Raw genomic sequence first — 15,056 nt, 5'->3', positions numbered from 1 at the left:
CTCTGTGTTCAGCTGCTGGTGTGCAGGGACAGGGCTGATCTATGTTCCTTCCCCTTTCTGGTTTGGTTTGAGGTAGGCTGTTGTCGCTGAGTAATGGTAACTCTGAGTCTGTAACTCATGGTGGCCCAGAATCGCTGCCCAGAGAATGAGAGGTGAGTGATGATCGAAGGTCAGAGAGATGCTCCTCCATGAACACACACATTGCTGTTTGGGGCTCTATTATCCCTGATGCTGCCAGTACTGTAATGGGACTGAGGGTCTGTGGCATCCTTGGAGCTGTGTCTCCATCTAAGTTCTCCCTAGCAAGGATTGTCACAAATAGTTTGTTTCATTGGGTTTTTTTTGTGGGGTTTGGGGTTTTTTTATTTTTCCTCCCTCTCTTCATATTCTTTTCACTCTGGAGTCTCGGATGCAGCCAACAGTAATGTTGCTTCATCTTCCCTGCTTGGGATTGTGCAGCGGAGGTGGGGGATGTATTCAGAAGTTAATTATGTGAAAAAGTCTTATTTGATATCCATAATATCCAGGGCCATGTAACAATGGGAGTCAGAAGGCATCCTTCTTCTAATGTCCTCTCCTCTTGCAGCCCTGTATTACCTGCTGCCAAACATGGCAGGGGGGGACAGGACTGAAAGACCTGCTGCCTGGTAAGGTGATTTCTGATACGGAGCTGCAGCCAACAATCGTTACAGCCCCAGTGACTGCCTTGCTGTGCCCCCAGTGCTGAGAAGCTTGGAACAGGGCAGAGTGCTTCTCTGGGACCTGAGGACAAGAAGCATGTTCTCACATAAGCAATGTGTATTGGGCTGGGCTCAGGACAGTTACCTAGTGGTACCCTGCATGGCCTCCAAGCGGGAGGAGGTTGTTTCCATGTGGCCTCATGCAGGGTGTGGGACTGGAGAATAGGATGACACGGGCAGAGTGGCCCCATGAGGAATGGCTGCTGCAGGCCACACGCCGTTTTCCCATTAGCGAGTGTTTAGTTCAGCGTTTTAAATAATTGTGTCCTCGGAATGATATTTAAAATCCATTTGGGAGGCAATGAGGCGGGAAAGTGCCTGTGCCATTGTGATGACGCTGCGCAGGCCGCGCCGCACATGCATATTACAAACTCGTTACAGGCTCGTTTACACGCACGCTGCTCACTCCTCGCACAACCTCTTTCCGATGCTCCTAATGTTTCTTCCCCACCACGGCTGCTTCTGCTCAGCACTAGGGAGAAATTTACTTAAATAGTCAGGCCTGGTGTCGTCCGCAGCAAGAGGAGCAAGGGGCATGGTCATGGCAGTTGGGTGCTGGCCTTTGAAATGGGATGTGTAGAGCATGCTTGGTGATGGGACTGTGCTGTCCTTGTGCTCCATGCTCAGTGCAGAGCTGTGCTTACTTTCTGACAAGTGCTTGAACTTGTGCTATTGCAGGCTCCAGACCCTGCAGCCCTTATGCTTTCAGCTGCTGTGCTCTGGGTGCAGCTGGGAGAAGAGTTACAGCACCGGTGTCAGGCTGACTATGAAGCTCAGCAGCATGTACTCTTGAGTGTCCATGGGAAGCTACGTGAGCTGGAGGGACCAGGCAGGAGGGAACAGATGGAGCAGCATCTTGAGCAGCAGTTTCTTGAGTTCTGGCTAGTGGCTGAATGGAAGGGTGGCCTTGCTGTCTGTCCCTCTATCCCCGGTTCCTCTCTGACTGCTGCATGGGCATCCTCTTCCGTCCTCCCAACCTGTGCAAAACAGAAATCTGCCCTGGCAGTACAGGGCTCCTGGTACCACTTTATCCTGTTGGCCTTGGTGGCATGAACAGTGTTCAGTCTTCTCCTTTTGTCCTCTCCTGATTGAGTTCAGGCTCTATTAGCCAGGGTCTTAGCTGTGGTTTTGCTTGGTGCCACCTTGTAACCAAATGTGTGAGGTGAGGATCAAGCCCACAGGTATACTTAAGGGCACGTTGGGTTCTGACATCTATGTCCCTTGCACAGTGACCTTGCTGGCTGCTTTCTGGAATAGGAAATGTTCTAACATAATTTTCTCAAAGACTGCTGAGCAGGTATGAGGGCAGAAGCAAAGCTGGAGCTGGGGCAAAGGTGGTCAAATCAGAGGAGGAAGGCCAGGGTATAAAGCATGGGGACTATCTGTGGTTGAGGCAGCAGATGTTCTCAGGAGGTGGAATTTCCCCCCATCCCACCGCAGGGCTGATGTGTCTGAATTTCCAGTGTGTTTGGGAAACGTATTGGGATGGTCTTGGGATGAAGGGGCTGGGTCCCACAGCCTTATGCTGAAGGGGTGCTAACTGATATAATCTGGGGCAAGGAAGTGCTCATGTGCTGCCTTCATCCATATTTCTGCTAGCAATGAATGGAGCATTCACAATGTACTGCCCAAGTAAGGGAGCTGCATGCCATGGAGCTGCTCTAAATGCAACACAGATCAAGAAACCAGAGGCTGATACTTAATGGCTGAAACTTTGCACAGTTATATGCATGAGTTTGTGGATGGTAATGTGTGGGGTATTGCCTTAATTGTTCCCTCCCTGTGTATGTGCCTGTGAGTAGTAAGGCTCCAGCTGAAACCTTCACCTTGCCTTCAAAGAGTCTGTCTGGGGTGGGTTTATTCCTCAGGACACTACATTTTGTCTTCTGTGCATAGGTCTTTGGGTATCTGCTCTCCATTTACCACTTCTTGTGGCCATAGCTGTGGTGCAAGACGCATGAGTCCATTTTGGGTTTCCAGGTGCTTGCTTATTAGCACATCTTGGTGTGGATGGTGGGCAATGCCAAATGCAGGCATTTGGACTTGCATGCGTATGGGATGCTTGGCTTTACCTGCTGAGACCCTGAGTGTTGTGTGCTGGTGGGGAGAACCTGGCTGTTCTGTCTGCCAAGCTTCATTTTTCATGTGCATGGTGGCTCAGCTCAATCAAGCCAGGCTGTGTTACATTCCTGTCAGCTGCCTGTGCCACTGCCCTTCCAAGGGAGATGGGTCAGAGGTGCTGTAGGGAACAGAATGGGCCCTGCTATGGAAAGGCAGCAGTTCTTCCCTGATGGTGGCAGTGGGCTGATTCACAAGTGGGAAGGGTGTAACATGACAATGAACTGGATGTGATGAGATGTTCTCTTAACAGATATGGTGTGGAGATAGGGATGCCTCAGGTAAAAGACAGAGTGTCTTTGGGAGGTAGGGGAAAATGGAGTTGAAAGAGTGAGTGTGGTGAAGTTCAGCTGCCTCATCTTTGCAAACAGTCCATGGCCTGAAGCTGATCAAGACATAAAAGAGAAGAGGTGGGAAAAGATATCTTCCTGCAGATGAGCCCTGTGGACCTTCCTACTTGGCAACTGTTTTACTTGGAGATGTTGAAGGTAAATGGAAAGGCTTTTGAGATTGATGGAGTTCAAGAGCAGAGCTCTCAGGCTCAGGAAGGTATTCATGGCTGTTTCTTCCTGGAGAAAGCTCAACTTAACCACTGCTTTGTGCAACCTGTGACCATGTGCAGGAAGGGGTTAGGCTGGGAATGGCTAATATGTGATGTGACCCCTAGGGACAGTGTTCCTGGTCCAGTGTTAGTGGGGTGTTAGAGGTGAATCAGGAATCAACCAGGTGCTATGTTGAGGTTGTCTCCTCTCCAGGCTGATGACGAGCTCTTGGAAGAGAAACCACAGATCCTGAATGTAGCAGTGGACCAGGAAGATGAGAAGCCACACAAAGCAAAGGCAACAGCAGTAAGGTCAGGAAGAGAGCCCAATGTTTCAGGCACCATGGGTAGGAATGCATAGGCAGCAAACTGAGCAAGGCTGTGAGTGGATTTGGGGTGGCTCACCTGAAGTTTGCTGTTTGGGCCATGTGTCTGCCTGTGTTCCCCGCTTCAGACCCCTGTACTTCTGCTCTGGTTAAGGCCTCTGTCACCTGCTTCTGACACTGCAGCTAACGGAGTTGCTGCAGCTGTCAGTAGTCTGGTTTGGGAATAACAAGCATTAGTTTTGTAAAAGGCCTTCCATGAGGAAGGAGGTGAGACCCAGAGAGAGAGACTGATGGGCTGTCAGCTTCTATATTCAAACTTTCCTTCCAGCTGGGTTAGAATTTTTAATAATACAGTTCACAATCCCTGCCATGTGCTGTCCTTAGCAGGTCCTCTTTCCTGAGAAGCTGGCTTGCTTGTGTCAGAAGTGAGCCTGGAAAGCTCTTCTGAATGACTTATTGCCATAGCAAGTTGCTCCTGAGCAGTAGAGAAGTGTTACTAAGAGTGGTTACCACTCCAACCCATGTGCTGCTGTGCAAGAGCAGTCCTGAAGAATGTTTGAGGGACAACCTCCTTTACTCACACGAGGGTCTCTAACCCAGTCCCCATGTCTCATGGCCTACTTGTAAACGAGGGCTTCAGTTCAGTAATGTTGTCTTGAGGATCACACATATTCCACTTATTCTTTCCTTGGAGCCTGGTCCAAAGCTCCATGAGGTCTCTCTCTGCTACCTTTGCTTACAGAAGGGACTCTGTGCTTGCCAGAGTAAAGGCTTTCCCAGAACAGCAGCTGCTGGCTACCACTTGCATTACCCTTTTGCAGACTAGCAGGATCTAGCTGCTTGTTTCCCCTTATAATCAGTGTGCAAGTTCTTTCAGCTCCCTCTTTCCTTTCATCTACTCTATTGCAGAGGTGTGTACTTTGCTTTTGGCTTCAGTGTAGCACAGCAGCTTCTGTATACCCGTCAGGTTTAAAAGTCAAGCAAAACCAGGGTTTATTAATGCTTAAGGTAGAAAATGAGGAACTAATAGTTTAAGACTTGAAAACAAAGTGCACAGTATGGGCTCCAGTAGCTTACTATGTGTCATCAGGAGCTTCTGAAAGTGGCAGCATTTAATACATCCAGGTTAGTGTATATGACTAGCTAATACCTGCATTAAATCATGTTTTCCTGGGTAGTCTCTGACCTGATAGGGCCGGCCATATGCTACATCTTTAGGCCTGTAGTTTACATGGATGACTTTGTTAGTAACAAGGTATGTGAGCTCCTAAAGCTGCTGAGCAAGGTGGATCCCATCTACAGGGAAAGGAGCCTGTAGGTAATTCATCCTGTCTCCTCTGCTTTTGCCTGCTTGACTATTCCTCTCCGTTTGGTTTCAGCCTGATTGTCCCATTTCCTTTGTGCTTTGGACAAGTGGCCAGTCATTTCTCCTGCCCCAAACCCATTTCTATCTTCTGGGCTATGACCCTCCTTTGCAGCCTTTTTTTACCCCCTACAAACTTGCTCTCTCTGCAGAACTGGTAAATGAAGAAAGCCCTGGGTAAAAGGTGGCTCTGGGCAGTGTAAGAGATGGCAGAAGTGAAGGAGGTAGAAGGGAGAGATGAGAAAGGGGAAAGAAAAAGTAAGTTAATGAATAGTTCTGATGAGCTCTGTACAAGTTGTCTTGGGACAGAACAGCTCTTTGTCAGTTTTGGTCACTGTTTGTGCATAAGAGCACAAACCACTGAGTGGGGAGAGGCTCTGGAAGGACTGTGTGTGCCAAAGAGAAAGGCCACTGGGAGTGTGTGTACCGATATACCTATGGTGGGATGAGCATGGTGAAGCTCACCACATGTGAGTGAGGCAAGAGGTCTCCATAGCTGTGCTTGGACTGTGGCCTTGCTCTGTTTCATTCCAAGTGGGAGAACAGTGCAGAGCAGAGACTTTGCAGAGCAAACAAGCAAGTACATAAAGAGTGTTTCAAGGCTGCCTGCTACCCTTTTCCTGTACCTAATGTGTGCTGGTGATTGCATCCAGCAGCTGAAAATAATCTCTTGGAAGGAGGTGATGAACGGGAGCTGCCAACCAGGACTATTTATAATGAGTGAGTCAAGTCATTCCTGAATCCAGCCAGACACTGGGAAGCTGGAACCCAGGAGTAACCTGCAAAGGACACAGCCTTGGATAAGAGGCTGTTGCCTGCAGCAGCTTGTTTATTGTATAGCTCAGACTTGCCCTGTTTGTCCCCTGTGATGGACTGTACCTTTCCCTTCAGCTCTACCACACGCTTGCTGCAAATGGATGGGGGGCAGCTGGATGAGCGGAAGTACTCTCAGCATGTAAGGCCCCACTACTACCACAGTAAGCACAGCCTGAGCCCAGCTAGCCAGGGATGCCAGAACAGCCGTTTGGAGCCACTGGAGTGCCGGGATCTGCTGGTTCAGAATGCGCTCTTCACTGGGGACCTGGAGATGGTGCAGAAGTACTTCACCAAGGATGCAGCCATCAATCTCATCATTGAGACCAAGGGTGATGAGCTACGCTGGACTAGCAAGAAATTTGGTGGGTGTGCAGGGCTGGGGCATGGGAGGATGGAAAGTGCCCAGGATAGGGACCAGAGAAAGAGTGCTGATGCCTGAGAAAAGTGTTGAGAGGAATCCCCAGTGGTGGAAGCAGGGTGGTGGAAGAGAGACTGAGGAAGAATGGCTTTTGGTTGAGGAAGGAAGATTCCAGTGCTTTTGAACAAATGGTAGCGGTCTTGTTGAAGGTGGCCAAACTGCTGGGGAGAATAGGGACCTTGGAAGTGCTGCTGGAAAGGAACAACATCAGGGCTGTCCTGTTAGAGATTGCTGGAACAGATGTGAAATATGAGTGAGATGGAGGCAGTGCTCGGGTGAGAAGGCATCAGGTGGCATAAGGATGCTTTTCTTGCCGTATGTCTTAAGTTGGGTCTGTTACTCCAGCTCATTAGAAACTGGAGGCTGTGACATGCTTTGGGAACAGCAGAGAAGTGGTAGTAAAGGGATTAGTAGTCTGGAAGTGCAGTTGTCCTTGCTTCTGTCTGTTAGTAGTGTGGTGCAGGCAAACATCCAGAATTTAAGACAGAGACTGTCAGGTGTAGAGGGGCCATAAATGCACCATTCTTTTCCATAGAAGGTTGGTGACAAAAGCCCCTCTGTGCCAGAATGGATGATGAAGGCCACTTTCCCAGAGGTGTGTGCTCTTTTTAAGTGTCCTGGCACAAAGCTATGGGGCACATTGATAAAGCTGGACCATGACTGAAGGTTTTGCGTGGGAATCCACGCTGCCAAGAGACAAATAGATAGCACAAGCTTGTAGATGCAAGTGCTTGTGAGTGGTGAAGATTATTTACTGACTTCCAAGATTTGTTACAACCCAATTTTGAATTGTTACAGTCTACTTAGGATAAAAATACAAAAGGTATTGCCCTTTGTGTAACCGAAACCACTTGTCAATAAAATACTAATTGCACATTTTAACTCCTGTCTTATGCTGGGCTGGCAGACACTTGAACAGCAAGTCAGTTTGCTTGTAAATATTTGTGTCCCAAAGATAACAGAGCAGTTGATATAAAGCAACTTTAGACAGAAATTGTTCTTACCACCAAAGTTTCAAGACGTAAAAAATCAACCAAAATTATTCATCAAGCCAAAGAGACCAAAAATGTACTGCCAAATTTATCAGATAAGGGTATAGAACAACAACCAAAGCAAACCTTCATGCTTTGGTTCTGTATCTCACTGGCCTATAGCGACAGTTTCTTAAAACTTAGCCAGCCAATGACCTTAAAGTAGACGCTAGTGACCTGGTGTTTCCCAAGTCATCCCTACTGATATTTTAAGAAGCCCAGAGGAAGTGTACATTGTATGGTGTTACTGACACTAACTCACACAGCCCTTTGCCTCCCTGGTGATGTGTATGTGATTGGGAACCTTAGACTCTTCGTGGGACAGCAGCTTATATCTTTGGGGAAATAGAGGATACCATCAGGTGAGAAAGTCTGCCTGGTGCTTCCCTGCTTATTCTTTCATGCACTACGTTTTAGCTAGACAAGATGGTGAAGTCAGCACAGACAGAGCATGCTGAAGACTGTCAGTACAGAACTTGGTCATTTATTTTCATTACTGAGAAGGGTAAAGTTCCCTATCTCACACTCTTCTCTGGTCCCCCGGGTAATTGCTGCTTGGTGGTCTATTGGGGTCACTTGTTTTTAGCTGAATGATCTGAAGAGTTACACACCACAGAATTAGACTAAACACTACTAGCCTTCCATGCAGTTTGATGTGTTCTTAAAAACATATGGTCTGAACAAAAAGCACACACAATGCTGACAAACTCTGAGCAAAGTGTGCTGTTCTGTAACTACAGTAGAGGCAGGGTGGGTTTATACAACTTGGTGGGGACAGGAGAAAAAGCCATTTCAGGTGAAGGGACAGCAGTGAAGAACCCCAAGTGAGGCGACTGTCAAAGGATGGGAAAAGGAGTACTAAAACAATGCAGGAGCTCTCTGTAAAGCTGAATTTCAAGGAAAAGTAGGAAGGGGTCTAAAGGATAATTACCTTCTCTTATAATGCACTGTTTCCCATCCTTGTACATATTTCTACCTTTATCTTCAAAGTCCTTTGTCTTTAAGCTTTGATTAAAATGAACTTTCCTTTAGCTTGTTTGAAAACCTGTCTAGTGCCAAGGGCTCGGGTGGAACTAGCAAACTGGTGTGTGTTCAGTGCTGGAGATGTGCAAGGAGCCAAGAGCTGGACAGAGCTGTGCTGCTGGTTTATGGCAGCAGCTGGGTGACAGAAGGCTAGCTGGACATGAGACTACTTCCTCCCTTTTCTTAGTGCTGTCATGTCTCTGTTTCTACCCTTCAGGCTACCCTTCTACCCTCCTGCCCTGCCTAAGGGTTTTCCCTTCACAACCAGTGACTGTAGGGATACTGTTGCCCGAGAGGATTGTCCTTCTCAGCCTCTTGGCCCAAACATTCTGTCACAAGGTTTCCCAGAATAGAAGAGCTGAGACCTGAGCTGTACCCAACCTGAGCCAAACAGTGCTGTGGCATGTCTGCCCTCCTTGCATAGTGCCCCAGGGCGGGCAGGCAGGCAGCCCATCAACTGGGGCACAGTGCACTGGTGGGGCTGCACCTACAGGCTCAGAGCCTGGCCGGGGAGGCAGCAGCAGCACATCCTGCCCTGGTGTCTGGGAGAGTCTGGGTACTGCATCATGGGCAGCATTAGAGGCAGAGGAGACAAGAGCCAAGAGCCCATTTGCATACAGAAGGTGCATGGCCCTGCCCAGACCTACTGGCAGGCCCTGCTGACTGGAGATCAGGAGGTTGTGGCCGAGATCCTCAGCAACTCTCAGAACAACCTGAGTCCCAACGCAGTGTTTGACACCAGTGACCTGGAAGAGTGGAAGAACTACCGCTTCAACATTCGCTGGCTGAGTATGCAGGGGGCAGCGAGCAGGCAGCGTGCCCCACCTCAGCAGGGGCTCAGAGCCTTTTGCTTATGCTGCAGGGCATTCCTGTTGCTGGGATTGTGTGTTATGGGTGCTCATTGGATTTTGGAGGAATGAGGGTGGGAATGAAAGCACCAGGATGTAATTGGGTTCCCCTGTCCTGCTTGTGGGAGAGTGTTCATGTGTCCGGGAGTGTGAGGTGCATCTGGGATACCTGGCTCTTCTAGCAGGGGTTGTGCAAGTGCTTGGAAGCTGCTTGGCAAAGCAGCTCCACTTAGCAAAGGAGATTCAAGCTCCTGCTGTGACCAGCCTGGTAACCAGGTTCTGTGTGCCTATTCTGTTTGTGTGCAGCCTGTGCTGCTGGTCTCTCTGTGGGCTGTGCTGGCCAAGGAGCTGTCACAGCCCTGCATTAGGTCCTCAAGATAGTTCAGTTCGAACCTGGCCCTGGGAAACACAGTTGATTGCATGCTGCTTCTGCGAGAAAGAGGTGAGAGCGATGTAATGTTGAACATATGAAGTCTGGGACTTGGTTCTCCACCCTAGCCTGGTTGGGCAGCAAGAAACATGATTTAAGGAGCCCTTTTTCTGTACCGCTGCAGGCTGTTTGCCAGCAGACTGCACCAGCTCAGCAACAGTTCCAGCATCTTTGCTGAGTTTGCATGTTTCAGCCCCTTGCTCTCTCCTATGCCCTAGATGTCCATCTATGCTGAAGCTTTCTTGTCTGCACCATGCTCATGACTTGTCAAAATCTCCTCTGTGTGTGTCAACCTGCTTGTTTTACTGTCTGGTTCTTTGTGTTTGTGGTGCTTCATACCTGGTGCTCTTCCCAGCCACCTTGCTGCTTTCAGCTGTGCCTGTGCTCCAGGCACTTCATCCGCTTTACTCCTGTCAACACAACCCCTGTCCTGCATGACTGAGTCACAGGTGAAAAGCATACTTCCTGGGAACAGCCTCTGCCCAAGGCACAGCTACTCCTTTGAGCTCCGCATCAGCATGGCTGTGCAGTGCGAGGCACTATCCCCAGATCTTTGCCTTCAGCAGGCTAGTCAAAAGGCAGGGATCTTGCAGAGAAGAGACAGTCACGAAGAAGCAGTCCCTTAAGGGGAAACCTGAGTCTCTCGGGGGTGGGGAATGTATATGAGGTACCCTGGGGGAAAGGGCAGGTCTGGACCCAGCGCTTTTGTGCGCTGTTTCTGGACGCAGCCCCCTGACCTCTCTTTCCCTGCAGGACTGTGGTCTCTGAGCTATGAGCAGGAGCTCACCACACCGCTGCACATCACAGCCAGCCGGGGCTACACAGATTGCCTGCGGCTGCTGCTGATCAGGGGTGCTGCAGTCAACTTTGCACCAGGGGGTAAGACTGCCCTGCATGAGGCCTGTGCAGCAGCCAGCACAGACTGCGTGCGCCTGCTGCTCAGCTTTGGTGCTGACCCTGAGGCTGTCTCCGAGGATGGCTACAAGCCCCTGCATCTCTGCAAGAGCCCAGACTCCATCGAGTGAGTTCTGCTGAGGGGGCACAGTGGATCTCCCCACCTCAGGCCTTATCCTTTGTAGAATGGTACCCAGCTTATCCCTGCAGGTGGGTTGGTGGTTGCAGCAACAGCCGCTGAATGGGATGGCCTTACTGCCTATTCCAGGACCAGCATCGCCTCTGAAGTCCTGCAAGCTGTAGTCCTCAGCTGATGCAGCTGAGTTTGGTGCTGCTGTCTTGCTGCCCACCAGCAATGCAGAGCTGATGGTTCACATTGAAGCTCAGGGCATGCACTGTGCATGCAGGCTGATGTGGGTGTGTGGGAGCAGACTCTGGGTGTAACGACACAGTATTACACATCTGTGGAGATTTAACTAGAATTAGGATGATGGTATCTCCACCCACCAGTCATCTGGCTTTAAACTGCTCCTGGGCATGAGCAGCAGGGATTTTTGGACTTCTGAAAAAAGTAAAAGCCCTAAGATGGTACAAACATGGGGGTGAGGGGAGGTAGTATAGCTGGACAGGAGAGCCTGTCACTGAGTCATCTTGGCCCACATAGGTGTGTGCAGCAGCTGCTGCAGCATGGAGCCAGTGTGAAGAGTCGGACAGAGGAGGAAGACGACACAGCGCTGCATATAGCAGCACGGCATGGCCTAACAGACCACGTCCAGCTGCTTCTGCGCCACGGGGCAGAGCTGGAGGCAAGGAATGAGGAGGGGCAAACACCACTGAATGCTGCCTGTGCTCAGCCCCATCAACCCCGGGACATGGACCGCTACTACCAGGTCTGCCAGCTGCTGGTGGAGAGTGGTGCTAGCATCAATGCTGCAGATCGGGACCGTCAGCACCCACTTCACCTGGCCTGCAAGAATGCCAATGCTCAAATAGCAGAGTTACTGCTGGCCCGGGGTGCAAACGTCAATGTCATGAACTACAGCGGCAACACGGCACTGCACAACATCCTGCAAGCAGCTGCCTACAAGCTAGATCACCACCCAGAGCTTGTGGTGCAAGCCCTGCTCAACTACGGTGCCATCCGCATCTGGCCTGGTGCTCTTCTCAAGGTGAGGGGCTCACAGCCGTGTGGGAGCATGGTGGGAAAGGGAGAATGTGCTCCAGTGAGAACAAGGGTGTTTGTGTCGCAGAAGGGCTTGTTCTGTGCCAGCCTGCTTGCTTGTCTCTTCCCACGGGCTGTGGGAGGGGAAATTGACAATAATGGTAAGGGGTTTCCTAAAGTTTTCTCCTGGGGTATGTTCTCCTGTAGGACTCTCCCACTTCCATCTGCTAAGCTGTGTGGACAGTACTTACTAGTTTCCTTAATCACTTGCCCAGGAAAGTGTTCGGTCTTTTCCTCTGGAGGATGTTTCTTCTTTGGGCCATACCCTCCAGCTCATGCTGCCTCTGGAAAACATCAGTAAACAGAGGGTTAATTTTCTGTCTTAATTCCTGAGCAGTGCAATAATTACCCAGCCCGGAGATCAGCAGATTGCTCTCCCCTTTGGGAAAATACAGGAAAATCAACAATTAACACTAATTAATCTCCTATTAACGCCAGATAATGAGGATCACTCGTACAGCCAGAATAGACTCTGACAGCTACTGCTGGCCTGGGCCATGGGGAGTGGGAGCCAAGAGCCGGGGGAGATCTGCGTCTGTGCAGCTATGCATTGGCGGGGTGTGCTCCAAAGGCCACATGGGTGGTGTAAGATGCAGAGCACCAGTGTGCTGCTTGCATTTACACAGACATAGTACACACCAGAGACGTGTTACACAAGACATGTGATGTCTTCCTGGAGCTCTGTGTCACAGCTAACATGAGCACATTCCTTCCTAGGACACTCGTTACACACAGCACTGATACCTGATGTCTCTGTAGCTCCATGCTAAACAGGCATAACACATCCCTGAGACCCCTGTGTAGCCCTCAACAGAGGCATGATATGCCTTAGTCTTGCTGCCCACAAGATCAGTGTCAGTCCTTGCCCCAGAATGGCTCGTGCTCTAACTAGAAAAATGTGAGGGAAGGAGCCTGGTGTAAAGCAGAGTGTCGGCTGCTTGCAAGCTACTTGCAGCAGTGAGACAGATGAAGTTCTGCATCCCTGCCATGTATGTTAGCCCCTGCACTCAAGGAGAGGCTGTGGGGACCCAGTTGTGGTGAATGCAACCATGCTGTGCATGTTGGATGTTGGCTCAGTCACCCTCAGTCACAGGAGTGGTGCTCTGGCATTTCCCACCATTGTTGTGGGTTTGATATCCTGGGGCAGCACAAGGGAAGGACATTAGTTCCTGAGGTTTACCAAGGCTATTTTTGAGCAGCTTTTGGGGGGTGAAGGTAGGACTTGCAGGACCTTGCCCAAAGGCAGTGTTCATCTGCTCTCTGCCTGGCACAGGTGCTGCGGTACTGCCATACCTGCCCGCGTGTCATCGAGGCCCTGATGAACAGTTATGACCATGTGCGCGTCTCCGAGGACTGGATGGAGGCAGTTCCAGCAGAGGTTGTACAGGTGAGGGAACGCATCCTGCCATTGAGCTACTGTGACAGGGTGCCAGAGGAGGCTTGGGGCTGAGGGAAGTTTGGGGCAGGGCTGGGGCTGGGTGGAGATTTGCAGGGCACAGGGGTGGTGCTGTTGGGGGATAGGGAGGAAGCACCACAGAATCGTAGAATCAGCTGGGTTGGAAAAGACCTTCAAGATCATCAAGTCCAACCATTACCCCAGGGCACGTCTACCACTAAACCATGTCTAAAGGCCTCACCTACATGGTTTCTGAACACTTCCAGGGACAGTGGTTCTACCACTTCCCTGGGCAGCCTGTTCTAATGTCTGACCACCCTTTTGGTGAAGGAATGTTTCCTAATATCCAGTCTAAACCTCCCCTAGGCGTAGCTTGAGGCCATTACCTCTTGTGCTATCACTAGTTACCTTAGAGAAAAAAACAGCCACCTCCTTGCTCCATCCTCTTCTCAGGTAGTTGTAGAGAGCAATAAGGTCCCCACTGAGCCTTCTCTTCTCCAGATTAAACAACCCTGGTTTCCTCAGCCATTCCTGATAAGCCTTATTCTCCAGACCTTTCACCAGCTTCATTGCCCTTCCCTGGACATGCTCCAGCACCTCAATATCACTCTTGTAAGGAGGTGCCCAGAACTGAACGCAGTATTTGAGGTGCAGCCTCACCAGTGCTGAGAACAGGAGGATTATTACTTCCCAAGTTCTGCTGACCACACTATTTCACCATAGTGACTAAGGTAGAGAGATGTCTGGTTCAACCTCTGCTGCCAGGGTGGTATCTTTAGCTTTATCTGTGTGTCATCCTCTCTTCTCTGTCTCTAGAAATACCCACGTTTCTACCAGTCACTCTTTTCCCTGGAGCGAAGACCTCGCTCCTTGCAGCATCTGGCTCGCTGCACACTCAGGACCTTCCTGGAGGGCCGATTACTTCTGGTCCTGTCCCAGCTGCACCTGCCAAGTGCCTTGCACCGTTTCCTGCTGCTCAGCTTCGAGGATGTTCTCTACTGAGGGCTGCGATTCCAGTCCTACTTCGCCTTTCTGTGCAGATGTTCCATCCCTGTGGTGCCAACTGTGCCTTCCCTGCTAACCCCTTCCCCGCTAACCCCTTCCCCTCGCACACCTCCTGCCAGGCCATGTCAGCCCCCCAGGCCAAACCTGTTGCTGTGTCCCTGTTGCAGGCAGCCTTGTGTTCTGCCTCATGCGCCTATTTTGGAGCACTCTGTTTACCTGTACTAATCAGGACAAACTCCAGACTCAGTAGGAAAAGCAAGATATGGGGATTAGGGCGTTTTGAGGAACAAATACACTGCATTGATCACAGTTTAAGTCATAGGATATTGGTCTCCCTATCTCAAGTCTACAAACCTTAAACGTGAATGATGCAGCTCTATGCCCTGGGCATTTATTAAGATCCTGTCTTTAGTCAAGTTGTTTACAGTTTGTACCCAAAGTTGTTTGGAATAAACCCTAGTCTTGCTCTATACCTACCAGAGTATGATTTCTGCCTTGCCTTGAAGGCTGTCCTGGCAGAGCTTATCCATGTGATGTGCCATACGTAGTGGCATGTGTGCTCTCAGACCCACACATCCACCTGCTTCTCAGGAGACATAGAGAAATGTGTGGTGAGTGTGGGCCTGAGGCCTCCCACACAGACACTTCCCATGCAGGTACAATGTCTGGGTTTGCCTGGCTTTGCAGCTTAGGGCAGGACAGCAGTGTTCATGCCGGCACTGGGGACTTTGATGTGGGGCGAGGAGGAAGCGTGCCCTGACAATGCTCGTCCCCTGGGCCCAGAGCAGCCAGCATCTACCAGAATACAGTGCAAGTCCACACGCTGCTGCCTGCGCTGCACCACGCTCTAGACAAGGTGAAGGGTAGTGTTTGTTGCTACCATTT

The 15,056-nt window shown here is 50.2% G+C and overlaps 1 protein-coding gene across 1 annotated transcript; it reads left to right on the top strand.

Moving 5' to 3' along the window:
• Positions 1-117: 117 nt before the first annotated feature.
• ASB10 (ankyrin repeat and SOCS box containing 10) lies at positions 118-14,168 on the top strand (the record flags this gene model as incomplete). The annotated part of the gene is made up of 9 exons (XM_080609657.1): positions 118-152; positions 3,112-3,139; positions 3,614-3,746; positions 4,904-5,039; positions 5,980-6,266; positions 10,408-10,675; positions 11,213-11,717; positions 13,044-13,157; positions 13,983-14,168. The coding sequence occupies 9 exons, from the start codon at positions 118-120 to the stop codon at positions 14,166-14,168; spliced, it is 1,692 nt and encodes a 563-aa protein (XP_080465783.1).
• Between the last annotated feature and the right edge of the window lie 888 nt (positions 14,169-15,056).

Source organism: Psittacula echo (genome assembly GCF_963264785.1).
Source record: "Psittacula echo genome assembly, chromosome: 2".
Classification (NCBI taxonomy): Eukaryota; Metazoa; Chordata; class Aves; order Psittaciformes; family Psittacidae; genus Psittacula; species Psittacula echo.
Note: the sequence above shows the minus strand (reverse complement) of the source record. Positions and strands in the feature narration are given on the sequence as shown.